The 26,988-nt window shown below is 59.0% G+C and overlaps 1 protein-coding gene across 6 annotated transcripts in view; it reads left to right on the top strand.

The window, feature by feature from the left end:
* The window catches only part of LINGO3 (leucine rich repeat and Ig domain containing 3), a 43,622-nt gene extending 20,517 nt beyond the window's left edge, over nt 1–23,105 (top strand). For 3 of the 6 annotated variants that reach the window (XM_076359524.1, XM_076359525.1, XM_076359527.1), the window contains 2 exons: nt 7,529–7,632; nt 19,304–23,105. In XM_076359524.1, the coding sequence (XP_076215639.1) occupies nt 19,338–21,155 (1,818 nt within the window). In that variant the 5' untranslated portion in view covers nt 7,529–7,632; nt 19,304–19,337 and the 3' untranslated portion in view covers nt 21,156–23,105. Of the gene's footprint in view, nt 1–7,528; nt 7,633–10,007; nt 10,066–19,303 lie in introns of those variants that run through there. The other 3 variants (XM_076359526.1, XM_076359528.1, XM_076359529.1) reach the window with 2 other exon arrangements.
* Nucleotides 23,106–26,988: the final 3,883 nt, after the last annotated feature.

Here is a 26,988-nt window from a genome sequence, read left to right as displayed (position 1 = left end):
CTGTTTTTGAAGTTTATGTAGGGTTTGCTTCATCTTTCAAGGTAAATGCTTCCACGAGGGTTGGCTCTGGGGATGCGGGAGCAAGGGGGGCTGGACCGCAGCATCACTTGGCTGTTGGCAGCGGGCACTGGGCAGCCGTCAGCAAAGACGTGTGCTGGTTTCTCCTTCTTTTGATCCCTTTGCTTTAAGTCATGATGCTTTGGGGCTGTAGCCGGACCCCCGTGCTGGCCCGGCGGTGCCCCAGACCCACAGGGTGTCGGAGGTGGGGGTTGAGGCTGGGCAGGACAAGGGGCCAGGGCTGGTGTGGGTGGCAGGGTGGGCAAATGGCACTTGTCATGGGAGAGCAGAGCCCTCCCCGGGTCCTCCCCAGCCCCGAGCAGGGGCTGCCCTTCCCTCTTCTTCATAGAAAATGGGCAAACTGAGGACAGGAGCAAACTCACCCCAGCGCGGTCAAATAGCAGGGACTTGGGTGGATAATTTGGGCAAACTGTGAGAAACAGCTTCCCCATGGATGAGTTTAAAAAAAAAAAAAGCGAACCATGAAGGGTCTGGGCTGCGATCCCTAGGCTGCCGCCATGCCTTGGCATCCACACGGGCACCCAGGGGCCAGGATCCCGGGTACCAGGCTGGGGAGCAGAGGCAGTGTCTGTCTCGCCGAGCGGCTCGGTCCCAAGTGGCGAAGCCGGCCGCAGCCCTGGCACGTGCCGTGCTCCTTCCCGCGCCGTCTGGCTCAGCCCAGCTCTTTCCTGCCTTCCTCCCCCTGAATTTTTCATGTCACCATGAGCTTTGCTGCAGTTTGCAGCCCCATCCATCATATGGGTTTGTTTTTTAAAGCTGCGTCCCAGCTCTTAACAGCTCGGACCTGGAGCGCCGGGGCCTCTTGTTCGGCTCCCAATGTGCCAGCCAAAATAGCAGCAGCCACGTACTGTAGTGGAGAGGAACAAGTGTCACTGAGAATTAAAATGACAGATCCCAGCATCAAGGTCTCCGAGGGTTTGTGCTTTATTAAGCAACAGTGAGTTCATGGGAAAGGACTTTCACCCGGAGCACTGGTTGTGTCTACAAGAAAAGAGAACTGGGGACTATATTTAGGTTCAGCCGTGTGATGGGGAGGCAGGGCCAGGCGTCGCAGGAGGTGAGCTGGGCATCCGCGGCCCCGCAAGGGTGAGCCCTGTCCCTGCAGAGCCCAGGGAGGATTCGGGGGGGGGATGCGGGGACCAGGCGATGGGAATGGCTCGGCTTCGAAGATGCTGCAGAGAGACAACCCACAGCGCTGTGGGGCAGGAGAGCTGGAGGGTTCCTCTCGCCTGTGCAATGGCCTGTTTGGGGTCTTGCATGCCCAGACCCACCTCAGCCATGGCCAAGTGCATGTGGTGTGGCCGGGAAAGCCCCTCCGAGCAGGATCTGCAACTTGCTCGTGCGCAGCATCCGTCCTGCTACCAGATTAGGAGAAAAGGAGAGGCTGCGACCCTGAGCGTGAGCTGGTGTTCGCACCCATCGGTCCTTGCCCGATGCTGCAGGGTCCCTCGCGTGGTTCCCTCTCCCTAAAATGTGGTTTCGTGATGATGGGGGTTATTTAATAGATCAATGTTTTATCTCTTTGCCTTAGGGTCTTCCTCTTCCCACCGCCCCCTCCTATTAAAAATTCATTGTTTCTCCCAGATACTGTTGCTAGAGGGAGACGGGGAGAAATAAAGGAGGTTCTTGGAAAGGAGGAGGGAAAATATTTAATAGGAAGAGGATAGAAGAAACATTAGAAACAAATATTGTCCCTCTCTCCCTCTCGCTGCCCTGGGTGCATTTGAGCCCAAGCGCTGCCCCTGTCACGTCGCAGGACCCCGATGCTCCCAAGCAGACTCAAGGAGGTCGTGTGGGACCTGGGGGGAGGCCGGGTGGTGGGGATGGTCCTGCTCCTGCCTGGGGCCAAGGAACCCGTCGCCGTGGAGGTGGCAAAGCGAGCCGGGAGTGTGGGGACATCGTGGCTCTTTCATGCAGCAAATGCAAACAGACGCAGGAGGGAAGAAGCAGCGATAACGTGGACCTGCAGCGGGGCGGGGGGATGCGCCTGACCTCCGACTAGTCTCCCGTCCTTGGCATCTCCAGAAGAGTCCCTCCGAGGCCTCGCTCACTTTTCCTGCTCGATTTGGACGCTGTTTCAGTCCAGGTGGATGAGAGGGTGCATTTGCAGGCTGAAATAATTTAGAGGGGCGTTGATGGGCTGGGCGTTGATGGGCTGCACGCTGTGGGGACAGCTCACCTGGCCCTGCGACACGAGGAGCTTTGGCTGTAACGCGGAGCCATCGGGCAGCCGGGTTGGCTGTCAAATAACCGAAATCAGAGGAACAGCGGTGTGCCGCCCGTGGGGACGGACTGTGGCTGGAGCGAGCAGGACCCAGGCGGGCTCGGGAAGGTGTTTTCCATCTTCAAAAGGCCTCATGAGCACGGTCCTCGTGATGCTCCTCGCGGGTCAGTAAGCAACAGAGGTTTGCAGAGCACCGTCCCGCAGCGTGGACAGGGTAACTAAAGCGGCTCTGGCCGAGAATCCCATCCAAACTCCATCAGCCGAGTATCTGCGGTGACTCTGGTTTACGGATGCTATAATACCTCAGATTAGGTGAGTGGTTTTGTTTCCCCTCTGTGCCCAGAGCCGTGCCCTGACTGACCCAGTCCTGGCGGTGCAGCCAGAGGAGCGAACCGTTGGTGGTTGGTGCTTCTGGCCTCTTTTTCCAGAGGGTCACCTGGTCTGACCTTCCCTGTGCTTGGGACAGCTGGGCACCAACTCTTCAATACTGCCAGAATGAGTTATTTTGTATTTTTCCATCTAAATCTCATTTGAGGGAAAGTCCATCTGGTTCCCTTCGTGCTGCCAGAGGAAGAAGGCTGCTCTCAGGTCAGCTTTCTACGGGGCATCTCCTTGCTGGAGACCCAGGGGAGGTCGCGTGGCCAGGGCCTCCGTCTCTTCTCCTTTCCATCGCAGCAACAGGGAGCGGTGGAGCAGGGCCCCCGTAATTGAACACTAATTGGGGATGGAAAACGAGCAGGACCCTGCAATTGCAAACCAAAGATGAAGTGACATAAATGAGATCTAAATTGTGACCTTTTTTCCATAAGCAGGAGTATTAACTAAGTGTGACGAATGGAGGGGGGAAAAAATAACCCTGCCTTCATTAGTCCTCGTGCCCAGGGCTGATGTGGAGCTGGAGCCTTCGGTCCGCTCCCAGGGAAGTGCAGCTGGTGATGCCAGACATCCCTCCTAGCCGTGCCCGATGTCCCAGCGAAGTTATTTTGGAGGCTGGACACTTTCCATCATCAGTTCAGGCAGCGGTTTCTCTTCTTGCCTTCAGGGTCACTATTTTGCATCAAGCACCAGCCCCTGGATGGGGATATCTTTGTGGCAAAGCAATTTCCAGCTTAGGAAGTGTCCTGGGACTGGGGGAGCGCCCACCGCAGCAGGCGGTCGTGCCATCGCTGGGGTTCGGCACCGCTGCCTTTCCCCTGCCTTGCTCAGCCTCGCACCAACATCTGGCAACCTCTGGAAACTCAGGCCCAAGTTGTTTGTTGTGGCAAACGGGGTTGTGATCTGGTGGATCGGTCTCATCCATCACCAGACACGCTCCTGTCACAGCTGCCAGGTTGGTTGTTTTTTTTTCCCCATGAATTTGCCCTGAAGTCCTCTCTGGGTTGTAGCTGTTGCTGGCCTGTGAGTTGCAGTTCACGCCAGGACACGGGCAGAGCCGTCCCTGGGGCAGGGACTGCTTGATGCTGGGCTGGCCTCTGACAGTGCCGCCGGGGTCCGGCTAGGCTGTCTCCATCTCGGTGACTTCCCGCTTTCCCAAGACTCTTAAGAAACAGGTCTTTTTTTCCTCTGTTTCATTATTTAACAGCTCTGCCCTGTCTCTCCGTTTCTCTCCCTGGGGTCGTTTCTGGCTGTGCCCCTCCCAGAAGCCGGGAGATGCCCGTGTCCTTGCTGGGCTGCTGCTGTGGGTGGGTGGAGCTGAATTTTTCCTCCTTCCCCGATGGTTTTCCAAATTTTCTCATTTACTTTTGCAGAAGGATGGTCTTTGGGGGCACATCGCTAAGAGAGAGGATTTCGCTGAGGATTTCGAATGAACGGCCTGTGACACCCCCTCCACAATAACACGTTGTTTTTATTGTTCATATTTCCATAACTAAAGGTCAGCCTGGCCGGCTCAGAAGTCTGACGTTCATTACACTAATGAGCAAAAGTCTCTGGCTCACTGCTCCGTCTCCGCTCTCCCAGATGCCGGGACAGCATGAGGCTGGCTTGGCCGGACCCCGGGTACCATTGGGTGTCCTGAGGCCATGAGTGGCAGCATTGGGGTGTTGAGGGGCTCCTGGGGTCCAGGTCTTTTGTGGGTTCGGGGGGGCTGCAGGTCTCTTGTGGGTTGGGATGAGCCGCAGATTGGCTGCCGTGCACGTCTGCAGGCTCCGGCTGGGAGAGTTGCTGTGTGCATCCCCAGGCATGCTCCTGCCCTAGAAGATCTTGACTTGGGGCATCCTGGTCTGGTCCTCTGGAGGTACAAGTGTCTCTGCTGCTTTCACAGGACCCCTGGGTCCTGTTTGGCCTTTGGCTTTGCTGCCAAATTCCTTCTTCAAGAGGCTCCCGTGCGCAGAACTTGCACCGGGGCCTCCTCGATGGAGAGGCAGGTCCTGTGTGGTACCCGGGCAGAGCAGACTCGTTCTCCGGCTCCTCCATCAGATTGCCCTAGAAAAGAGTTCAAATACAAGTTTTAAGTATATGTGCCTTAAAATACAAGGCACAGAGGCTAGATGGTGGCCAGTGCCCTGGTGTGTTCGTACCACGGAGGGCCAGGGAGTTGTGCCGCCGGCAGCGGCGCGTGGGACCGGAGGAGGTTTTAGGCCACTTCACCCACGTGCTGGTGGGTCCCGTTTCACGGGGATTAAAATGTATTTGCAGACAAAAAACCTGAAGTAACCTGAAACGGAGGTTGCTAAGTGATGCAGGAGCTGCCAAAAACAAATGCCAAGACCATCAGCTGAGACCCTAATCGTTCAGAGGGCTGGGAATGAAGGGCTCACGTAACACGTGCGGGGGTTTGATAAGCCAAGCCCAGGCGGTCTCTAAAGCGAGCTTAAATGCCGCGTACACATCGCGCAGGCAGCTCCGGAGGCAAAGCTGCTCCGTGCTGCGCTGCCTGCAGGGACAGCAGGAGAGGGGCCAGGAAGGGCAGGGAGTTGAGCAGATTTTGGTTTACTGCAATTTGGTTTCAGCAGGTTTGCAATAAATATATGGGCATGTCCAGCTTGCTGGAATTTGTATTAAATTTTGCTTTATCCATCCCCGGTAGCCAGAGCCTGGCCTTCAGGAGCAGCAAGCCGAGCTGCTCTGTCGCAGTTGTACTTCATTTTGGACGGCGATGCCTCCGAGCATTGCCTGCGCCGCCTCCTCCGCCGCCGCCGAAACGCACGGAGGTGCTGGAGCATGCAAGGTCCCGCGCACATCGCTGCAGTGCAAAACAAATCCACTTCCCTCCTAATTATCACATCGCCTGGGCATTAGAGGAGCCCCACCTGCTCTGCAGCTGCCAGCACCGTGTAGCTGAAACAGATATTTGTGCATCGACACCGTGGAGGCTGTAATCCCTCGAAGCACGTACGCTGGATTGGCTCTCTAGACAAAATCCTTGCTGAATTGCACCACGTTGTAGTTGCTGTTGGTGCCGCAAACTTCCCCCCGCAGGTGCTGAGGGCAGGCCGAGGTGCTTCTGGGTCGTTTCACCATAGCAGGGCTTGGTTTGGGTTGCTCTTGCCTTTATTTTAAGTACCGGGTCTTCTCTTGAAGTTACTGTTCTGAGTCACTTCTACGCACGTGCGTGCATCAGCCACCCGTGCTGCAGGGTCCTGCGCAGGGACATTCCCCAGCTGAGGAGATACGATCGTGCTGGGGATCTGCGCTGGGCTTTTCCCATCCTGCTGCCAGCCCCGGAGTGCTGCCTGTCCTCGTTGTCCCAGCCCTGCCATGCTGCCGTGGCCTCGGACCAGCCCAGAGAGGCTGGTGCATCCCCTGGCTCCACCAGCAAACCCCGGCACGTCTGTGGCAGATTTCCTTGCTGCCGTTGCTAATGAGGGGAATTTTTAGCGCCGCTGCTTCTTTTTTGGCGTGCACCCCTGCCGGGGCCCTGTGCAAAGCATGAGTTGAATTGTGTGCGTGTGCATCCCTGCCATTGACTGCAGAATGGGAGGACGGGGTGAAGGGCCGGCTGGGGAAGCAGGGCCCCCGCGCGGTGCCTGCACGGCTGAGCCTGAGCCGGCGGGTTTTAGGGGAATCCCTCTGTCTTTTGCTTTGGGGTAGTGACGTTTTCCTAGAGCAATTTTAGCTTTTCTGGAGTGCTGTGTGCTGTCAGTTCACCGGGGACCGCAAAAGTGAGGTTTTGCCCACCCACAAGCAGGACCCGGACGGCGCCGGGGCTCACAGGAGCATGTGGGGAGGCTGCAGGGGACGGCCCTGCCTGGGCAGGGGGCCCCCACCCTCCTGGGGTCGGCTCTTGGCTCCCCAATGCCACCGGGGATGTGTGTCGTCGTCCCCCCGAGCGCTAAGGGAGTGCGAGACGTGGGCCACCGGGTCCAGCTGCCGCTGCAGAGCCAGCTCCTCGTTTCTCCGCTGTTCTCTAGCAAATCCCTGCAAGGGAAAGCTCCTTTGGCTAAGGCTCCCCAAGCCTCTCTCAGCAGGAATTAACCTCCCCGACTGCTGCTCCTGCCCTTGGGCAGCCCTGGGGGAGCTCGGCCGGGCAGGAGCAGGGGGCAGAGACAAGTCGGGGTCTCGAGCAGAGGTCAGAGCAGCTGCCGAGCTGTAACAGCAGCATCTCTGTGCGGGTGTAGTCTGGGACCGTTTGTGGTCTGTTAAACAAGAGGAGCTGGATTTCCCCCCAAAAAGGAGCTATTTAAATTCCCTCTTTTTTTGTTACAGGCAAATTAAACTTGACCCAGAGAACTCAAAATGCTTTAGCAAAACCGTAGCAGGTCGGTGTCCTGCATCCCCTGCACCAGCCGTCAGGGCTGGGAGCGCGTCCCTCGAGCCCACAAAGTGCCCTCGGGGAGGGATGCAGGACAGGGGGGTCCAGCCAGCGGCACTTCTGCTTCCATGTTTGGGTTGAATCTCTCCCAATGAGAGGACTTCTGGAGAGCTGGCCGTGGGCACCCGCTACGTGGGTGCCGTCTCGTCCTGAAATCCCCACACGTGATTGCCTGGGAGCGTTGCTGCATCTCCCCTTGCTCCACCCCAGAGCTGGCCGCGCTGGTGCTGGGCTCAGACGCTCTCCTGTTTGTAAGAGGATCCTTCAGGGTACAAAGCGATATATTATTTTGTAGAGGCAAGCTGCAATAGTCAGGTCACACATAGGGCTGGAGCAACACTAAAGATGCTTCCCCTCTCTAGGAGGTGCTTGTGTGCCATGTCCTTGGGCTTCGAGGGCATTTATTTGGGATTTCTGTGCTGGACACTGTGGAAAGTTGATTTACAGGCATCTCCTTGTGCTGTTTTGTCCAGAGGAGCCGAGGCTGGCCGTGCCAGACACTTTGCCATTTAAGCATCCCCGGCCTTGGATGCCACAGCAGACCCAGATGTCGGTGCGGCCCTGGACCTGCAGAACGGTGAGCGCTCCCCGGGCTCGAGCAGGGCGAGGGGGGGATCAGCATCATCACTGCCCTTGTACCTGATGGGGTTTGTGCACTGGGACGCTTGAAATCCAGCTCATTTTTAGCTCGTGGCCATCCCTGCCTGGTGGCATTAGCTCCGTCCTCATCCCCACCCTCCTTTTGCAGCGTGGAGGGCTCAGTACTGGCGAGCCGGAGGTTTATCCCACGTAATGGCTGAGAAATCTCCTGCTCGTTGCCACGACCCAAAAAATGAGCAAGAAGTAACTCAAGTGGGGATGTGATGTGATGTGAAGCTCAGGGGTGTTAAGCTCTGGTACTCGCTCCGAGGTTGCTGGCAGGCAGCAGCAGGGAACCCAGCCTTGGCCGCACCAGGATGCGTACGCAGCATCGGTTTGAAAAGCGGCGGTTCGGGATTTGGATGGGGATTTGGGAGTCCACCAGCTCCGTCCTGGGAGAGGGGCTCTGGAGGCTTTGCCCTTGCTCTGCTGTTGAGATGCCGGACAGGGAGTTAAGTGACACAGCCCTGCTGTCCCCTTCCCCTCCCGCCACGGAGCCTCCTGACTTTCGGGAGCCTCTTTGGGGCTGCGTGTGGGAAAGATGTTCTCCTGGTGCCACAGCTGATGCCCTGAAGCTGTAGATCTGGGGACCAATACCGGCGCGTCTCGCTCCAAATGTCACCGCTCGCTGCAATCTCCAGCCTGGAGGAGATGTGGGGGTGGCACAGCTGGAACCCCCCGAGGCCTGGCCGGCCCCCTCCGAAATCTGAGCAGCAAGGCTGGGAGGGATTTGCTCTCCATAGGGCTCAGGCAGGGCTGGGACGAGTCCCCTGTCCCCCTCCCCTCTCAGGGGTTTATCGCAGCAGAGTGGTTTGGCCCCACTCCCGCCTGGCAGAACCAGGTAGAGATTGCAATGTCAAGCGTTATTTCACCCTGTAATGGCATTTTGCTTTCTTTGCTCGCTGCTCCCATGTTCATAATTGGGATGGCAATAAAATTTCCAACGCAGCAGCTGTAGACACGTCTTAAAAAATGCATTCAGCCAGGATTGATGCTGAGCAGAGCTGAAAGGCGGAGGGAAGGCTGTTGCTCCGTGTTCCCCTTGCCTGGGATTCCTGCTCCAAGCAGGGTTTCCAGCAGATCAGGGGCTCCATATCTGTGCGCCTCACCCCTCTGTGCCCGCAGAGCTATGAGCTTGTTTTCCTGCAGAAAGCCGAGCGGTCCTGCTGGGACCAGGTTGTTTTCCACCCATGGCTGCCTCTCCCACCCTGTCCTCAGAGCAGACATCTGTCTGTCAGTCTGGTCTGTCAGTCTCTTCACCCTGCCCACGAGTCCAGCCATCGGGTCGAATTAAAGCCTCCCGAATGATGCATCGCCCTCCCAAGGTGCGGTGCTCATGGGCTGGCAGCAGCCTGCCCCAGGGCTCCAGGCTCCCTCTCCGGAGGGAGGCTGGGCTCACTGGCATGCCAGGGACCCCTGCACCCCCCACCGTGGGTGACGGCACCCCATGGGGTCCTTTCTGAGGGTCAAGTCTGGAAACGGCTGTTGTTTTATCCGTGAGCCTCAGAGAGGTGGCCGGGACTGCCTTGACTTTGTTTTGTGCAGCGCCTGGCGCTGCGGTGGGTGCCACCGTGGTTCAGGTAAGGAATTAAGTGTAGACTTTGCCATCAAAGGTCCAGTGCTGGCAGCTAGAGGCATCGATCACGGTGTGATTTATGTGCCAGCCCCCCCGAGGAGCTCAGGCCAGCATCACCGAGATGCTGAGCTTAATGAACGACCTAATCTAACGAGGGCTGGCGCGCTGGACCAGGTGGACAAATGAGGTCGTTTGCTTGGAGCAAAGCCTGCGGGGAAGCAGCTGGCACTGAGGCTGCTGCAAAGTCCTCGGCCGGCAGCGCAGGGAGGGCTCTGCCGGGCGCTGGTGGCCGGACCGGGGCTGGTGCCGGGGGGGCGGCTGCGCGTGTGCCAGCCTGAGCGCTCCGCACGCCCCCGAGCAGCGTCATCAGTCAGCTTTCTGAAAGGTGGCTAATTACAGCGTATGCTTTTCTGTTACGATTATTAATCATCCTGCTCCTGTACTTCATTTATTACGGAGCTGCCTGGGTTAGAGGAGCAAAGGCGCAGGGTCCCTTCATGTGAGGAGGTGGCACGTTCTCCCTGCTGCGTGGGAGCCCCTTTGGGTGATGTGTCTGCAGGACATGGGTGCTCCCAGCATGGGGGGACAGCGTGGGGTGTCCCCACCACCGGACCCAGCGCAGCCTGTGCTCTGCCTGGGGACGTCCTGCTTGGCTGGACTCCAGCGAGCTCCCTCCGTCCCCTTCCACGTGGCTCCAGCCAAGCGTGGCATACTGGCTTTGGTGCTCTCCTCCGCTGAGGTTTTGCTACTGGGGTGTTGCTCCCAGTCTGTGTTTTGGCAGCCCTGGTGCAGAAGGTAAGTGATGAGCTCGTAAAGCGGCCGCGCGCCCCGGGAGGCAGGAGGGGGAAGCAGCTGCAGGAGAAGGAGCAAATTCCCCTCTCTCATTTAATGAGCTTTATTTGTGTCTCCGTGGGGGCAGGAGCCATTGGCAGGAGTGTAGCCCTGTTTTCCGAGATGCTCTGCTCGTAGCCAGGATATGTGTGTGCCTGACTGTCACGTCTGTGCCAGCCGGGGCTGTTATGGGCTTATGTTTTGTAAATCTCTCGGCAACGTCATGGCGTGGGCTTTAAAACTGACAGATGCCAGGAGGATATCTTCCATAGGGCTCAGGTTCCCCGTCCCCACTCCCGGTGCTCGGCCGGGAAGAAACCTGAGCACAGGCAAACCTTGGGCCCCGGGTTGGTTCAGATGGGGAGCTTTGCAAAGCCCAGAGCCCCTGGGCTGTATCCTGCCCTTTGCGGGGAGAGGAGGAAGGTGGTTTTACCGGGGGAGTCTCCTAGACCCGGGCTGCCTCTGGGCTCATTGCTGGGTCCTCTCCCAGCTGGGTGGGTGCTCAGGGACAAGGACACCACAGGGGATGAGGCTAGCAGCTGGTCCCGGTGGCAGACAACGATGGCAAAACATCAGGGAGAAGTCCTGGGGACATGGGCTGTCAGCCTGCATTTGCCTTCCAGACCCTCGTCATCCTGCCTGCGACATTAACGGGCTTTTCTGCAAATTAAAAGTTCTCACTGCGCAGCAGAAACTTGCTGGGAATCCTCAAAAAATAACCCCCGGTGCCCGTCCGGGGACCACTGCCACTGCCTAAAGCCAAGTTGAACTCAGATGTTTCTGAGAGGTGCTAGTGGAACAGCTCTCTTTCAACGAGGTGTTTTTGGGCACGGTTGAAGACGGGGAGTCAAGCTCGGCCTTAGTTCCCGTGTGATCCAGCAGGTACTGAAGTTGTTGAGATCCGGGTCAGGTTTGCTCTCAGCCAGCGTTTCCCAGTAACAGCTGAAATTCAGATCTGGCTGGAGGAAAAAGTGGTTCGGTCCAACTGCTTGGGTCGAAATAAGAGTATAGCGCCCACTTGTCCTGCTCCCCCTTCCCTCGTTTTGGAGGAGTTATTCACCTTGGTAGAGAAATAAAGATGCTCATAGAATATTAAATACCTCCCCAAAGCCCCTGTTGCTGCTGAGTGGCTTCTGCGCCTCATTCCCTAGTACACGCAGTGACCTTTTAGAAATGTTGTACGTTGTGGTCGTATCTAAATGTCTTCTCTCCTGGGAGCATCTTGTGGAGATAGAGATTCAGACATGATGTCTATCAAGAAGAAAAGCAGATTGCGGCCAATCTGTGGCTGCCTGCGCAGTATTGCCTGGCCCACGTGCTCAAGAATCATAAGGTTGTCTCTAAAAATAAGCGGTGGCTTCTTTCGAGTTGTCTCCTTGGCATCTTAGCTCATTAGGGAATCCTTGTTTCTGGGTTTTCACAGCATTTGCGAGGGCTGGGAGTTTCCATGTGGGAGGAAAGTGGAGAGTCCTGTGGTCGCGGCTGTTGAGGACTCAGCTAGGACTCAGGATGGGGTCACGGGGTGGGAAGATGGCTCCATGAAGATATCAGTCATGGCTTTTGCTGGGTAGAAAGGGTAAATCTTGCCTCCGCTGAAAGCTCGCGCAGCCTTGCTGCTCCAGCATCATCTCGGCTGGCCCCAAGATCTGGGGCTGTTGAGCAGGGGGAGACACGTGAGATGCAGCAGCTGCCAGTCACCAAAATAAACTCCCTTCTATATAAGGTTTTTGTGTTTTTCAAGCAGTCCCTTTAAGTCATGCTTCGGGACATTTTCTGTGGTGCTCCCGGCAGGAGCCTTTCTCCTTCTGCGCTTTCTCCCCCCGTTTCTGCGAGTTGTCAGGAAAATCTGCTTCTCTTTGAGCAGGCTCGAGAGGGACACCAGGACGACTATCGGGAGCACAGCGGCCACGGATCCCAGCCCTGCTGCTGGGCTCTGCCATGGCTGTTGGGTGCAGTCACTCGGCCGCCCGGCGCCCCAGGGACCCCTGGCCACCAGGTCCCGCAGGCACAAGCCACCACGGTGTGGGGGGACCCACCATACGGAGGCTGCCGGGTGCCCCCCTGCTGCCGGGGCTGCCCTGCCGCCCACCCAGCCGCTTGTTCTCCCCTTTGCTTCTCCAGCTCTGCCCTCCCGCCTGCCCCAGCCTGGCTTTGCTGGGGAATGAACTGACCCAGAAAAACATGCTCTGGGTGCACTGAGAGTGGCAGAGGCAGGCGAATTTGTTTCCCAGCCAGACGCTGATGGGATTAGGAATAACGCTCTGCTAGATAATTCTCTATTAGGTCTGGTGATTGATTTTCTTCCGTCCTACCCCCAGCTCTCTCCTCCTCTCCCTGTTTCAGCTGGATTATTCTCATGCTTGCTTTGCTAATTGCCTGATCGCTAGAGCCTCGTCAGAGCGAGGCACGGGGACATCGCTGGCCTTCTCTGACCCTCCGAGTTTTCTGCCTGCTAGTTTATGCCCCATCTCTGATTTAATCTCCTCCACTCCCCAGCATAAGCTGGGTTGTTTCTGCTGCCCTAATCAGAGGGAGAAACCTGCTGGTGTCACCCCTGGAGCTAGGGAAGGTCCTGGGGAGGCCCCTTCAGCTCCTCCCCATCCCCTCCATCCTCCCAGTGCCCCCCGGTCTTTTCTGGGGCTTTTCCAAACAGTCTGGCCGCAAACCTGCTGGTTTTGCAGACTTGAGATAATGGATAAAATAAAGCCGCAGGAGCCACAGGTTTATTTTTGGGTGGTGGCACGAGAAACCCCAGAGACGCTGAGCCCTGACCCAGGTCGCCTTCGGTCCTCATTTCAGTACACCCAGAAGATGTCCCCGGTAACTATGCTCTGCTGTGAGCAAAGCCACCCGCAGCAGTGGCTGGAAAACCACCGTTCAAATCCCTGACTTCACGTTCAGGTGTGGAAGTTTGCTCTGTCAGCTCTGAAAATGCTTAAAAGTCCCCCAGGGACCCACGTCAGCCCGTGGGTGCCGCAGGTCAATGCCAGCGGCATCACCAGGGAGAGCTGAGCACGAAGCAGACTTCGCAGGGACCCTGTTTTTCTCCCTTTGCAGCCCAAAAACCATACAGAAGGGTCTTCATTTTAGCTAGTTGTTGCACAGCATAATTGAGTGTTTGGGGTTTTCCAGCAGGGAGGAAGGAGCCGACGCCGGCTTTGGCCCAGGACTGGGGAGCTGGGCTTGTTTTCTGCTCTTGAAGAGCTCTGTCCCGCAGCAGCTCTGGCTCTGGGCTTCCCCTGAGACCTGGGCCAAGGCTCCCAGCTTGGGGGTAGAGCTTGGGGCCAGGGCCCAGCCTGGCACCCGCCCGTGGGAGTTGTTGGCGTCTGCGTTCAGGGCGTCTGTCCTCCGCTCCAAGCCCATGCCAGCAGCTCCGGGTGGTTCGAGTCCCAGACGAGGCATCAAGCCTGCTTGTTGCAGCCGTATTCCCGTTCCTGGTAATTGAGATCTCGTTTAGTTGATACCCCGGGACCGGGGAGCGCGCAGAGCTCATGCTGATAGAGGGTCCGGCACTCTCTCTTGAGCAATCCTGGCAAGCTGTAAATGCCAGGGAAAATATCACCCTGCTTCAGCAGGGGATGCTCGGCCTCTCTGTCTGCCTCCCAAATGCAGCCCGAGCCCCAGCACGGGGGCTGAGCGGGGCAGTGGTGTCTGCGAGGATGCTGGCATGGCCCCCGGCGAGCACGGAGGTGCTGCTGTCTGCACGGCAGAGCCGTGGTTGGCGCTGCCTTCTCTGCAGAGCCGCTGGCACGGAGCCTGGCGCAGGCTGGGGAGAGCAGCCAGGGAGCGAGGGCGGCCGTGGGCAGGCAGCTGGGACGCTTCGCTGCCAGGGCAGGGCTGGCTGCCGGCTCTCAGGCGGGCAGCAGCGAACGGGCATCACTCGGGGCATTTCCAGCAGCGTTTGGCTGCCGTTGGTGTTTGCAGGAGGCCTCTCCTGTCTCGTGCCAAGTTTGGGACGTTGCTGGCGCTGGCACAAGTTGCTGGCACTGGCACCTCCCTGTCACCTGTGCGTCGGGGTGCTGATATTATCCCCCCGTCAGTGTTTTAAGGATGAGCCTTTCCAAAATGCATGGGGGTCCCAGCATCACTTTCTGCCCTGTTTGCTCCCTCCCTACCTGGGGGTCTCCACCCTCCCCTGGGGTCCCCTGCATCCCCTGGGAAGGTGGAGCAGCATCCCATCTCCCGAGCACGTAACCTCCCCTGGGTGCCCCTGGCCTGAAGGAGGGGTAACGCGGGCTTGGCCTCAAGCAGCAGCGGTGTGGTTCTTGAAGGAGGTCTCAGCAGGACCTTTTTGCATCCTGCAAGTCAATGGAAGAATAAAACGAGACGTTGCTTTGACCGAAGTGTTTGTACTTGCGCGATGTCAAAACAGGGGAACCCAGAAATGTCAACTTTGGCTTATTTTCTGGTCTTTATTCAGAAAAAGGGAGAAATGGCAGCTGAGGAGCAATTGCTCTCGGAGGAGCTGACTGTGCCGAGCATGTGCCCCTGAAGCAGGAGCCATTCGAAGGGGGTGGAAGAGACCTTGCCACCTCCCTTCCTCTAAGAAGTGGTGGTGCGAGGGGGCGAAAACCCACCTGCAAAGCAGGGTCAGCCGACAGCTGAGCATCCGAGAGCCGGGTGGTCGGAGAGCGCCGGTTCCTCCACGCTCCGACCTCTGCCTGCCGGGAAGCACCGTGCTGCTGGTGGCTGGGACGAAACGGGCTCGGTGGCCACACGTCCTGGTGGGGAGGGAGGGAAGGAGGGGGCTGCTCCCAGCAGTGGCCCAGAAGCGGCCAAAGGTGGTCTGCTCTGCCTCCCCCCCGCTGCGCTGCAGCCCCTCAGCCTCGGGCTTTCCTGGCTCCGTTCCCCAGCCCTGCATGCAGCAGGCGTGTTATTTTTAAAAACAAATTAAATGCGAAGGAGAGCCTCTATCTAGGCCTTCAACTAAAGTCTTAATTAGCCTCGCTCCCCAGGGACCAGGCAAGCCCCGGAGAACGCTGCACTATTGGAGTAATGAGCTATTAATAAACGGCGCTGCTCTGCTCGGCTCGCCTCTGTGCTCGGCTCTGTCCGGGCCGGGTGGGGACCGCGGCACCCCGGTTGTCACTGCAGGGAACACGGGGTCTCCGCAGCTGGGGCGGCTTCTGTGGGATGTCCTGGGGCCGGCAGAGACCCGCAGGGGCAGAGCCGGCCTCGGCCACCTCAGCTCCTCGCTCCAGAGCTTGTCTCTGCCTGGGTTTGCTGGGAGGGGGCTCATCCAGCACCCGTTAATCCCCCCTCCATGGGGTTTGTTGAGGGTGTCGGGGCTGTGCCCGGCTCCACCGGGGCACCCACGGGGCAGCGAGGGCAGCCGATGCTCTGCTCCATCTGCGGGGCGGGAAGGAGAGCCCGGGGCTGCGGCTCCTGCTCCCTGGCTGCTGGCTAAAAAAACGCCAGCGGGTTCGTACCTTTGCTTAGAGGCTCAGGTGGCCGAAGTAGTAACCAAAAGTGGAGTACGGTTACCCCAGGCTCATACATAATGAACGCGGCGGAGAGCTGGCGTGCTCACGGGCTGCCTCGGCACAGCGGCCGTGGGCAGGGGAGGGGAAGGAGCCAGATCCCCCCCCCCCCGGCCCCTGGGGGGGAGGCGACGGTGGGTACAGGATACGGCCAAGCGTGGGAGACCATTAGCCTGGCAGCAGTGCCTGGGCATATTTATTTAGCATAGAGACAGTAAACAAAATAAAAGGCCACAATAAATTGGGAGGGGTTTTTTTCTTGTGGGTTTGCAGGTCGTGCCTGGGCACATCCTTCCCGTTCAGCCCCACGGCGGAGCAGGAGCGGAGCCTTCTGAACTGGGGGGACCAAGCGAAGCCATCCCCCCCTCACCCTAGAGCCGGCTCGGGTTCCTGAGGCCACCGGCCAGGCAGAGCCTATTGCAAAATGGCTCTTGGCTCGGCCGTGAGCAGCCTCCTTGAAGGCAGAGGCTGCCAAGCAGCTCCAGCCGCATCCCCGCTCCGGGTGGCATTTGGGGACCCCCGGTCGCTGGACACGAGGGGGTCGGGACACAGGGGGGGGTCGGGTGCAACGGGTAGAGCCTGAGCAGTGCTGGAGAGTGGGGCTGCGTGTCTGGTGAGGGAGGAGGAAGGGGCTGGGACGCTTGGCGCTGCCCCCAGCAAAGAAAGCCAAGGCTGCGTCCCGCCCGGCTGTTAATTCCCTCCCTGCGGCTGTGTGGAAAATGATAACGCTTCCCTCTCGGTTTGATTCATTGGAAGAGAAAGGGAAATGTGGCAAAATTAAGACACGCACCAAAAAAAAAAAAAAGTCTGTAAAAGATAATCTCCTGTGGCTTTTAAATTGCACCGAGCAATGGGTTTATTGCCAGAGAATTGCTCAGCTTGTATAATAGGATCAGGGCGGGAAATTATCCGTGGAGATTTCATCCTTCCCCACAACATGGGCACAGAGAGGGTCGGGAGCCCCCCCAGCCCCCCGAGGCCATTCCCACGTGCCGCCAGCCCCTCGGGGATGGGAGGGAGGGTGATGCCAGCCTTTGGTGTCCTTCATGAGCACGGTGGTGCAGGAGATGCTGGGCAGAGGCGCTGGGATGGGCCAGCTCCTGCCGTCCCCATTCCATCAGCGTCACCTCTCCGGGGGGCATCCAGGGTCCCCATCGCTCGTCCCGGTGATGCCGACCCCGCAGCAGGGCTGCTCTGAGCCAAACGCTCTGAGAGTGCAAAGAAGGATGGGGAAGGGGCTGACGGGCAATGGGAGCGCAGCAAAACCTTCAAACTCCTTCTGGTCTGTCCTGCCCGAGCCTCCCTGGGGCTGGGGTGCGACCGCTGCATGAGGGACAGAGCCAGCCGGGATGGGCTCGGGGCGTGGGGCGCAGCTGGGGGAGGTGATGCTGTGGGAGAGGGGTTTTGAGGAGGAGAGGGGCTGGCAGGTTTGGGCAAAGGGCAGCAGCTTGGTAGGAAGCAGGGGATGGCTCAGCACCCTGGCTGGGGACCCACATGTCCTGCCCCACCGTCCCCGTGGCCCTGGATGCTCTCTCCTCCGCAGTGCCCCTTAGGAAAGGGGCAGGGATGGGGGATGCGAAGGGACGTGGTGGCTCATCCTCTCCCCGCTGTGAGCCTGCCCCGGTCCCGGCAGCTCCCACCATCTCTCTTGGTGATGAGCAGCAGCTCCTCCTTTCTCCCTCCGTCACCCCCTAAACCAAGCACCAGCCACCTCAAATCCGGCCTTTTCGGAAGCTTTTGGTCAATGAGGACATGCAGTGGCACCGTGATGGGCTTGGGCACCCACTGACATCGTGGGCTGCCAGCCCATCCCATCCCTCTCCCTGTGCCCTGCTAGGCTCCGACGGACACGTTTGGGGTCCCTGACATGCCCAGAGGGACAGAAGGGCACATGCGTGGGGGGGCTTGGGCAAAAAAATACCCTGAAGCGAGGTCCAGTGCTCCCCAGAGCCACGGCTTGGGCTTCCCCAAAGGCGGAAGGGCTGGAGCCAGCCTGGCTGCCCCTCGGGTAGTGCACGCCAGTTTGCCCCAGCGCTGTGGGAGTGATGGGACGTGGCTCCCCACGCTGGAGGGGTCGGTGCCCCTCTGCCCCTTCAAGCCATCGGTCTGGCTGTGCTGGGCTGTTGAAAAATTTGGAAGGCGGCGGAGGCAGGGGTCCGAGTCTGTGCGAACGGAGACATCCCACGGACAGGCGGGTTTTGCCATGAGAAGCAGGGCTGGCGCGGCGAGAGCAGCCGGAGCGTGGATAAATGCTGTCGATAGAGAGCAGATGGGGAGAGGGATGCTCTTGCCCATGAGGTGCAGCGGCCAGGAGACACCTGGGAAGGCACAAGGCAAATAAATCTTGGCAGCGAGGAGGTGGAGGACTCGGAGGAGGGAGAGGAGGAGGAGGAGGGAGAGGAGAAGGAGGGGGCTGCCGAGACATGGTGAGCATCTCCCCATGGAGGCAGGCATGCCAGGTTGGTGCCCCCGCGTTGGGGGACCCTACTGCGGCGCTGGTGGTGATGCTCCGCCCAGGCTCTCGCACCCGCGCTGCTTCGGGGACCGGGGGTGAGGACCCAACCCCAGGAGATGTTGAACCACTTCGGGTCACATCAGTCGGCTCGTTTGGGATATTTTCTCTGTGGGCCTTTCACCCCCAGCGCAGGGCTGAGACCTGCCCCGCTCGCTCCACCTCTGCAGGGGTGGCTGAAGGGGCTGGCTCTGATCTCGGTACCCCCCAAATTGCCCACGTTCCCTCGCTGGGCCCAGAAACACCCTGCAGCGCCCTGACCAAGCAGCTCTGCCACTTAATTAGGTTAATGACAGTGCTTCATTACGGAAAGGCGGCTGATGAGTTTGCACCGGCTCTGGGAGGTGCATTTCCAGGCGTGGTGGCAGCCCAGCAGATTTGGGGCACAGAAGGGGACAGGGTGGGGGGAAGGGGAAGCAGAGAAAAGGGAAAGCGGCAGCGGCGAAGTGCTAATCGCTGGAAAGGAGGGCAGGCGGGGCACCGCGCCACACAAGGTCGGTGTTAATCCCTCATCTGTGAAGATTGTGCCTGCGGCCCCCTTAATCTCCACTCCGAGAGGGCGACGCTAGGGATGGGGACGGGAGGACTGGTCCCTACGTGTGGCGCCGAGCGTCCCCCATCCTGCGGGACCTCGCCAAGCCTGGGGCCTGGGAAGGATTTGTGCCGCCGGATGAGACCTCGCTGCAGCCAGACGGGGAGCAGAGGGGATGTCGCATCCCGCCTGTGTCACAAGGTTGCAAGGCCTCTGGCTGCATCTCTTTGCTCCTACGCTGCCCTGGGGGTCTGTGTCCCCCGTTGTCCCGGGGCGCTCGTGCTCACGGTCCCCTACGCCTGTGTGTGCACCATCAGCGGCACGGAGTGGGTGTGAGCCAGCGGGGGGGGCAGAGGCTGAGATGTGGGTCTGCAGCTGTGTCTCCTCTGGCAAATATCTCCCCCTGCCTCAGTTTCCCTGCTCTCCTAACGGCACGTGCAGGCAGCGAGGCTTGTTTACCCCAGGTTTGTATAGGGCACAGTCACCGGGTCACATGTTAGGTGCTGAGCAAGGGGCTCCAGAGGGTTTCCTGGGGGGCTGGGACCTTATCGGGGCCATGGGCCACAGTTTGGGGAGCGTTTTCCAGTCTCAGCCCACAGACGGGTGATCTGGGGCTGGGTAGGACTTTGTTAGCCTCCGCTGGGCTCGCTGCTGACTCCGCATCTCTCTCCCTTCCAGGCGCATGGGAGAATGGTAGTGAGCCCATAAGACCATGCTCTACACAATGACATGTTGGCTCCCGGTCCTGGTCCTCCACCTGGTCCTCCTGAGCCCCCCGCGGGCGGCAGCCTGCCCTGCCCGCTGCGAGTGCGCCCCGCAGATCAAGTCGGTGGTGTGTCACCGCAAGCGGCTCACCTCCATCCCCGAGGGCATCCCCACCGAGACCAAGATCCTGGAGCTCAATAAGAACCGCATCCGCTGCCTGAACCCCGGGGACCTCTCCCCATACCCGCTGCTGGAGGAGCTGGATTTCAGCGAGAACATCATCTCCAATGTGGAGCCGGGCGCCTTCAGCAACCTGTTCAACCTGCAGACCTTGCGGCTGCGGGGGAACCAGCTCAAGCTCATCCCCCCGGGGGTCTTCACCAAGCTGACCAACCTCACCCTCCTGGACATCAGCGAGAACAAACTCGTCATCCTGCTGGACTACATGTTCCAGGACCTGCGAAACCTGAAGAGCCTGGAGGTGGGCGATAACGACTTGGTGTACATCTCCCAGCGGGCCTTCTCGGGGCTGCTCGGCCTGGAGCAGCTGACCATCGAGAAGTGCAACCTGACCTCCATCTCGGCTGAGTCGCTCTCCTACCTCCAGAACTTGGAGGTGCTGCGGCTCCGGCACCTCAGCATCTCCGCGCTGGAGGACCAAAACTTCAAGAAGCTCTACAACCTCCTGCAGCTGGAGATCGACAACTGGCCGCTGCTGGAAGACGTCTCCCCCACCAGCTTCCAGGGCCTGAACCTCACCTCACTCTCCATCACCTACACCAACATCACAGCCGTGCCCGCCGCTGCCTTGAGGAACCTGGTGTACCTCCGGTACCTGAACCTGTCCTACAACCCCATTAGCACTGTGCTGAAGGGCTCCTTTAAAGACCTCATTCGGCTCCAGGAGCTCCACATCGTGGGCGCTCTCTTGGTGTCCGTGGAGCCGCAGGCTTTCTCCGGCCTGAGACAAATCCGGCTGCTCAACCTCTCCAGCAACTTTCTCTCCACGCTGGAGGAGAGCACCTTCCACTCCGTCAACACGCTGGAGACGCTGCGGGTGGACAGGAACCCCCTGGCCTGCGACTGCCGCCTCCTCTGGATCCTGCAGCGACGGAAGACGCTCAACTTCGACGGGCAGCAGCCCATGTGCTCCTCGCCGCCCGAAATCCAGGGCAACGCCCTGCGTGACTTCCCGGACTCCGTGCTCTTCGAGTACTTCACCTGCCAGAAGCCCAAGATAAGGGATCGGAAGCTGCAGCATGTGACGGCCCGGGAAGGGCAGTCCGTGTCCTTCCTTTGCCGGGCGGACGGGGAGCCGGACCCCTCCATTGCCTGGGTGTCCCCCCAGCACCGCATGATCACCACCCGCAGCACGGGGCGGGCGACCGTGCTGCCCGGGGGCACCCTGGAGATCCGCTTCGCCCAGGTGCAGGACAGCGGCACCTACATCTGCATCGCCAGCAACGCGGGAGGCAACGACACCTACTTCGCCACCCTGACGGTCAAGGGGCGGCCAGCCGACGGCTCCCACTACGCGAACCGAACTTTGTACCTCAGCGAGTTCAACGACACCTCCCACAACGACACACAAGTCTTCTTGAAGTTTACGCTGGACCTCAAGACCATCCTGGTCTCCACGGCCATGGGCTGCATCACCTTCCTGGGCGTGGTGCTCTTCTGCTTCCTCCTCCTCTTCGTCTGGAGCCGGGGCCGGGGACAGCACAAGAACAACTTCTCAGTGGAGTACTCCTTCCGCAAGGTGGACGGTCCCACCACCACCACCGGCCAAGGAGGAGCCAGGAAGTTCAACATGAAGATGATCTGAGCCTCTCCCGGAGGAGAACCGTTGTCTGCTGCCTGGCCCTGGGCACGGCAGCGGCGGGATGGGGCCGGGGGGTGTGTGGGAGCACCGGCAACGTCCCAGGGCTGGCGGCGGGACCTCGCTGTGCTGGGACGCGGCCGGAGACGTGCCGGAGGCGCCGCAGGCCAGCAGGGTTGGAACTGCATGGACTTCAGGGTCTGGGAGCAATGACCCTGGCTGTCCCGGCCCTGCGGTGAGCCCTTGGGGCGCAATGGCTCAGGGGCCACCCCAGCTCCAGGGGCTCCCAATGTAGCCGACGTTTTTGCTACCAACTATGCATTTCTCTAGCCAAGAGATCAGCAGCGTTTGGGCCTGGGAAAAAAACTGCTTCCTTTTTTTTCTCCCTTTCCCTGTTTTTTTTGAGACTCCGGAAAACTTTCCTGGTGGTTGTTTATGGTTCTTCTCTTTTCTTCTTGTTGTTTTTTTTTGGTCCAACAATTTTTTTTTTTTAATGAATTTCCAAGAGAAAAGTCTTCCGGGGCGATGCGGGACTGGGGCGCCGGGGGAGGTTGTGCCAAGCTGGGGGTCTCCCCCAGCCCTTCGGCAAAGCCAGACCCCTTGGGGCACGGCCGTGCCTTGAGAGCTTCCCGTCGGCAGATTTAAGACACAGCATCTGCAAACACGGGTGCCCGGGGATGCTCCTGCACAAGCAATAATAACCCACCCAAGACCAGGCTCTGAGGAGGTGTCAGCAAGAAAAAAAGGGAAAAAAAAAGGCAAAATGAGGTCAAGGTCATTAAAATCAGGAGGAGCGGCCCCAGAGTGATGACAGGCCCCGTCTTTGCATCCACCCAAGCCACCACGGTAGCGGCAGGGGTGAAGGGGTGGGCGGTTGGGATTGAGATGGGTGCAAAAGGAGTTTTTGGGTCCATTTTCTTTGGCTTGCAAAGCCAAAGTCTACGGGAGAGCAGGAGCTGGCTCATCCTGTGCGGGGAGGCCATACAGCCCTGGAAAGAAGAGGAGAGAAAGGCTTGGAACAAGCAGCTTGGGAACCGACAGCAAAAGCAAACGTTGGGAGAAGATCCCAGCTGGCACCTCCATCGCCTCTGCCTGGATCCTGCACCCTCCGGTGCTGGGGACCGCGGGTCGGTGTCCCCGGGCTCCGCTCCCTGCTGCCACGGGGACAGTCCCCGGCTTCCCCTCCCACCCCTGCCCTGGGCAGCACTGGCTTCGGCTCGGGGCGTAGGTTTTTGGGTGGGAGAAGGAGCAGAGCTGGCACAGCTGGAAGGGAAGAGCCTGGATGGGACCTGGACGGGCCGGGGAGCCCATCGCTTCCTCCTCCTCCTCCCACCGTGTGCTCCCCCGGGGGTTGCTGCAGGTCCCACCTCTGTCCCCATTCCTGTGGGCACATCCCCCCACCTAGATGTCCCTTCTCCAGCTAGCGGTGGTCAGGCTGGGCACGCTTGCTTCGGGAGCTGGAGAAGGCAGCTGCCCATCTCCTGCCAGGCATCCCCAGGCCTTCGGGGCTGAGCTGGAGGCAGGAGCTCCAGAGGGGTCGGGGCTGTGGCCCCCCGGTGAGCTTCGCTGCGTGGGACACAAGTGAGAGCGGCTGCTCGGGTCATCCCCTGCACCCCGTCCCACTGCCCCCATCCTGCTCTCGCACCCACGGGTGTTGGGTGCCTCCCCAGCCCCCGGCTGAGCCCCAGGGGGGAGAGGGGTGAAGGAGCCGGCGGGCTCAGCACCCAGCCCTCCTCCCCAAGGTGCTCCCTGGGCTGCAGCTGGTCACTGCCAGGATCCAGCCCCCAACCTGGGGGGGGGGGGTGCGCTGCCCATCTCTTCCCATCCATCCCCTGCGGTGGGTCCGGCCATTGCCCGTGGCCCCTTCGCATGCCCGGTGTCCCCCTCGCTCCCCGAGCCGTGCATGCCGTGTCGTACCATGGGTCCCACCGGCGTCACCCGCACGCCCTTGTTGAGTGTCTGGGGTGTTTTTTTACCTGGGGGGTGGGGGGGGTGGGGAGGGGGGTCAGGCACGGACCCTTGCACTGGGAGCAAAGGCAGGTTTGGGCAGTGCAGACCTGGCACCGTTTTATATGTAAAACGAGCATGTGAAATGTATTTGCGGGGGAAAAAAGAAAAAAACAAGGGACTTTTGTGGCTCGTTTGGTTTTTCCCCCTTTTCCTTCTCCATGTGACTCAAATAAGAAAAGCCAAAGTCAGCGGAGAAAGCCCGAGCAGGGCTGAGTGTGAGCGTGGAGCTGGGCAGGACCCAGAAAGGGGTGTCGGAGCCACTTGCACCATGTGCAGGATTTGTGCCTTGGTGCTCTCCAGACCTGCTCCAGCCCCATGCAAGCCCGAAGGGTGTCCCGGGGTTCAGGCAGATGTTAAACCCCCCCTGAGCTCAGTTTAGGCTGATCGTCCATCCCAGAAAACTAGCAGGAAAACCCAGACTGGGAGAACTGGGAGGGCTGGAGGTCGGGTGAAGCTGGAAGAGCAGTGCCCTGGGGCGTCCCTCGCCGCAGGCAAGAACCCTTTTGATGCCAAAGAGCGGGGTCCAGCCAGTGGTTTAATGCCGTTTGACCAACCTCATTTGGAAATTAGATTCACCCACATGTGACAAACGAACTGGAAGCAAATCTCCCAGGGTTAAAGCAGTGATGGCTGGAAACTCAGCAGCAGCAGCAGCAGGTCACCGCAGCGCCCGCTGGGCTTGGGGTTTGCAGCCCATCATCTGGGCATGACCACCGTCAGCCCTGCAAAACCCTTCATAAACGATGCTAAACCAACTTTCAGAGAGTACTAAAGTCCATATTAATAACTAATAAATGATTAATGTGCATGTGTTAACAAACTGCCACTGCTATTAATCTATTATTAATTATTAATAGAGTGTTTATGAGTACGCCCTTAAGCTGAAGGGTGCCAAGCCAGCACCTCACCTCCTGCTTGCAGGGAAATTGGGGGCGAGGTGGGGAGGTGTTAAAAGGCGTCTCATGCCCACAGGAGTGTGCGCATGCGTGCATGTACACACACAGCGCCAAACCTCCCCGATGAGACTGGAAATCCGGGCACCGGGGGGGGGGTCTGTACCGCAGCTGTCTGTCTGGGGAAACTGAGGCACAGAGGGGCACTGCAGTAGGGCCAAGGGGCAGGAGCCAGTGGCGCTGGGGGGGTGTGGGGGTGGGGGGGGTGGGGGGGATCCCTCTTGAAGTGACCTTCTCAGTCCCCTTCCCCATCCCGTCAGCCCCAGGGGACACCCTAGCCCATGCGAGGCCGTCCCTGCCCTCAGTCAAGCTGCCATCGCCCACGAGGTGCTCAGCTGTCCCCATGTCCCCTTGCGCAGCTGGCTGGGGACCATCTGGCGTTGCGTCCCCAGCAAAGGGGCTGCTACACCTCCCCCAAACCCCCCATTTCCCTCCTTGCAGGCTCAGTGGCTGGCCTGCCCCCATGCCAGCCCCCAGTCCCAGCCTTCCCAGCATGGGACTGGGCTGGGGGCTGAGAGCCTGCGGGGTGGTGGAAGCAAAGCAACGCCTCCATCTGCTGGAGAAAAGGGCCCTGGGCCCTGGGTTCCCAGCCTCTGCACCCCGAAATTCCACACCCCGCTGCTCCCCAGGGACCCGGGGAGGCTCCCGGCACCTGAAGGAGGGCGGCCCCGGTTGCAAAATAACCGGGGTGCTGCCAGCGCCCTGGGCCTCCTGCAGCCCCCACAGCTGGGGCAAGAGCTCGCATAGGCGTAAAAGAGGAAATTGGGGTTGTTCTCTCTTTTCCTGCACGAAAGAAATATTGCACGGCACGAGAGCGCCCAGGAGGTTAAGGGCCGGGGTTACAGTTTGTGCCTGTGACGAAGGGCCTGGGGGCACCGTGGCCTCGGGGACATCCGTGGGAGCCAGGGCTGAGCCCACCCGCTCCTTCGGAAGCTTTTGGGGGGATGAGAATTGCTGGGACTGAAGATGCCGAGAAACTGCCTCAGGTGGTTTCGGTGCCCGCTGCGCCCAGCCCGTGCGCCCACACCGGCCCGACAGGTACCGCCCCGACCTGTCCTGAGCTGAGAGCCCCTGTGGCAGTGATATTTTGAGAATAACGATGAAAAAAAACACCAAAAAATAAAGACAATTAGAAAAAATGCAATTTTCCGCCGGGTGCATTTAAAGATCGTTATCTCCCGCTGAGAAGAGAAACCAATTTCCTTACAAATTAAAAAGACTTCGGCTAAGTAAAACTTCCCTGCGGTCCCCAAATCCCACCCCTGCACAGCTCAGGGGGGCAAAGGGCTCGGCACCCCCTGGACCAGAGGCCGTGGTTGCCATCGGTGTCCTGCAGCTGCTTTGTCAGCCTGGGACAGGCAGAGGAACCCACCGATGGATTCAGGGGGTGCCCTGTAGCTTGGACAAGCAAATCAGCATTTTCTTACTAGTCCTGCAGGGCTTAGCAATATAAAATCACGGTCCTTTTTAAGGGCTCAGGTTGCTTTTAAACTTGGCGGTGTCTCCTTTATTATAATAAGAGGCATCAGGAAATTTGCAGCTAATACTTCCACAAGAGGCAATTCCTGCTTGCCCCGCTCATGCCACCTCTCTCTGGCTCGGTAGGGTCACATTCACTGCATTAATTCTGTAATTTTATTCCTAATGGTCTCTGGTTTATCTTGAAGGTTAGGGAAAAATATTGATGCTTTTAATAGATTTACTGTTGCTTAAAACAGTTTGTTGTACAGTCATTAACATAAATGACTTACTGGGATGAGGGACGTACATTGACGCCGTTGCTGAACAACATCAATAAGCCCAGGCTCCCACTGAATCTTAAATGCTCCGTTTCTATTCTTTATTTTTACAGCATTGTAGCCCTAGATGACGTGTTGAGGGAGCAACACAAAGCCAAGCCTCGCTGCTGGGCGGGGATGGGCTGCAGTCCCGGCCAGGGCTGGGGCGCAGGGCTGAGCAGACCTGGCAGCAAAGCAGGCAGCAGCATGGGAAGGACCGTGCGGGGACCGACGCAGGTCGTCATCTCCCAAAGTCTTGCACATCCTCGCCGAGCTAGTGCGGGATTCAAACATGACTCAGCCCCAACACGTATTTTTATCAGCTCTAGCATATGGCCTCGGCACCGCAGAAACGGCCCTTGGCAAGCGCCGCGGGCAAACAGACACAAACCTACCGGCTTGCTTGGTGTTGGCTGGGAAATACAGATTGCAAAATACACAGCGAGGAAACCGCCGAGGCAGGTCATCTCCTCTCAGGGGGCGGCTTCAGGCTCACGGGCACCCGCTGAGCCCCGAACCGGCCCCCGAAACCCTGGAGAGGCGCCCGGTCCCACGGGCGCCCACCCCTCCGCCGGGGATGCATGGTCCAGCTCAAATGGTGGAAACACGGTGGGTGTTTCCACTTGCTTCGTGCAAATCCATGTCCCCCGAAGCCTGCTTATCCCCGGCCCCGGTGCTCCCAGGAGACATCCCTGAAGCTGGCTTCCCGCAGCTCTCGGCAGAGGGAGGGGCTCACCCACCCAGGCCAGTTGCTAATGAGTGCCATCAGTTATTTGCTAATTAGCTCAAAGACTGAACAGAAGGGAGGAGATACTAAAATATATGGGGGGGTTTAGAGTGTTAAAAGAGCAACTTTAGCCTAGAGGGGACAGACACTGATGGGAGGATTTTTTTTTTTTTCCAGCAGCTGAGTCACGTCTCTTGGTGCTCTCTCAGCGCCTGTAAAGCTCTGGGAGAAAAAAAAGTGTTTTCTACCGACTGGGCTCCTCTTGTGCAATGGCTGCAGGAAATCCCAGCAAAAAACATTGAAGAAAACAAAAAAAATTCCACCTCACCAAGCCATCTAGAGTAACACAACCTGGAGAGCTGGGAATTAAT

This window comes from Aptenodytes patagonicus, chromosome 25 (assembly GCF_965638725.1).
Source record: "Aptenodytes patagonicus chromosome 25, bAptPat1.pri.cur, whole genome shotgun sequence".
NCBI classification, from domain to species: domain Eukaryota; kingdom Metazoa; phylum Chordata; class Aves; order Sphenisciformes; family Spheniscidae; genus Aptenodytes; species Aptenodytes patagonicus.
The sequence above is the reverse complement of the archived record's forward strand: the minus strand, read 5'-3'. Positions and strand labels throughout refer to the sequence as shown.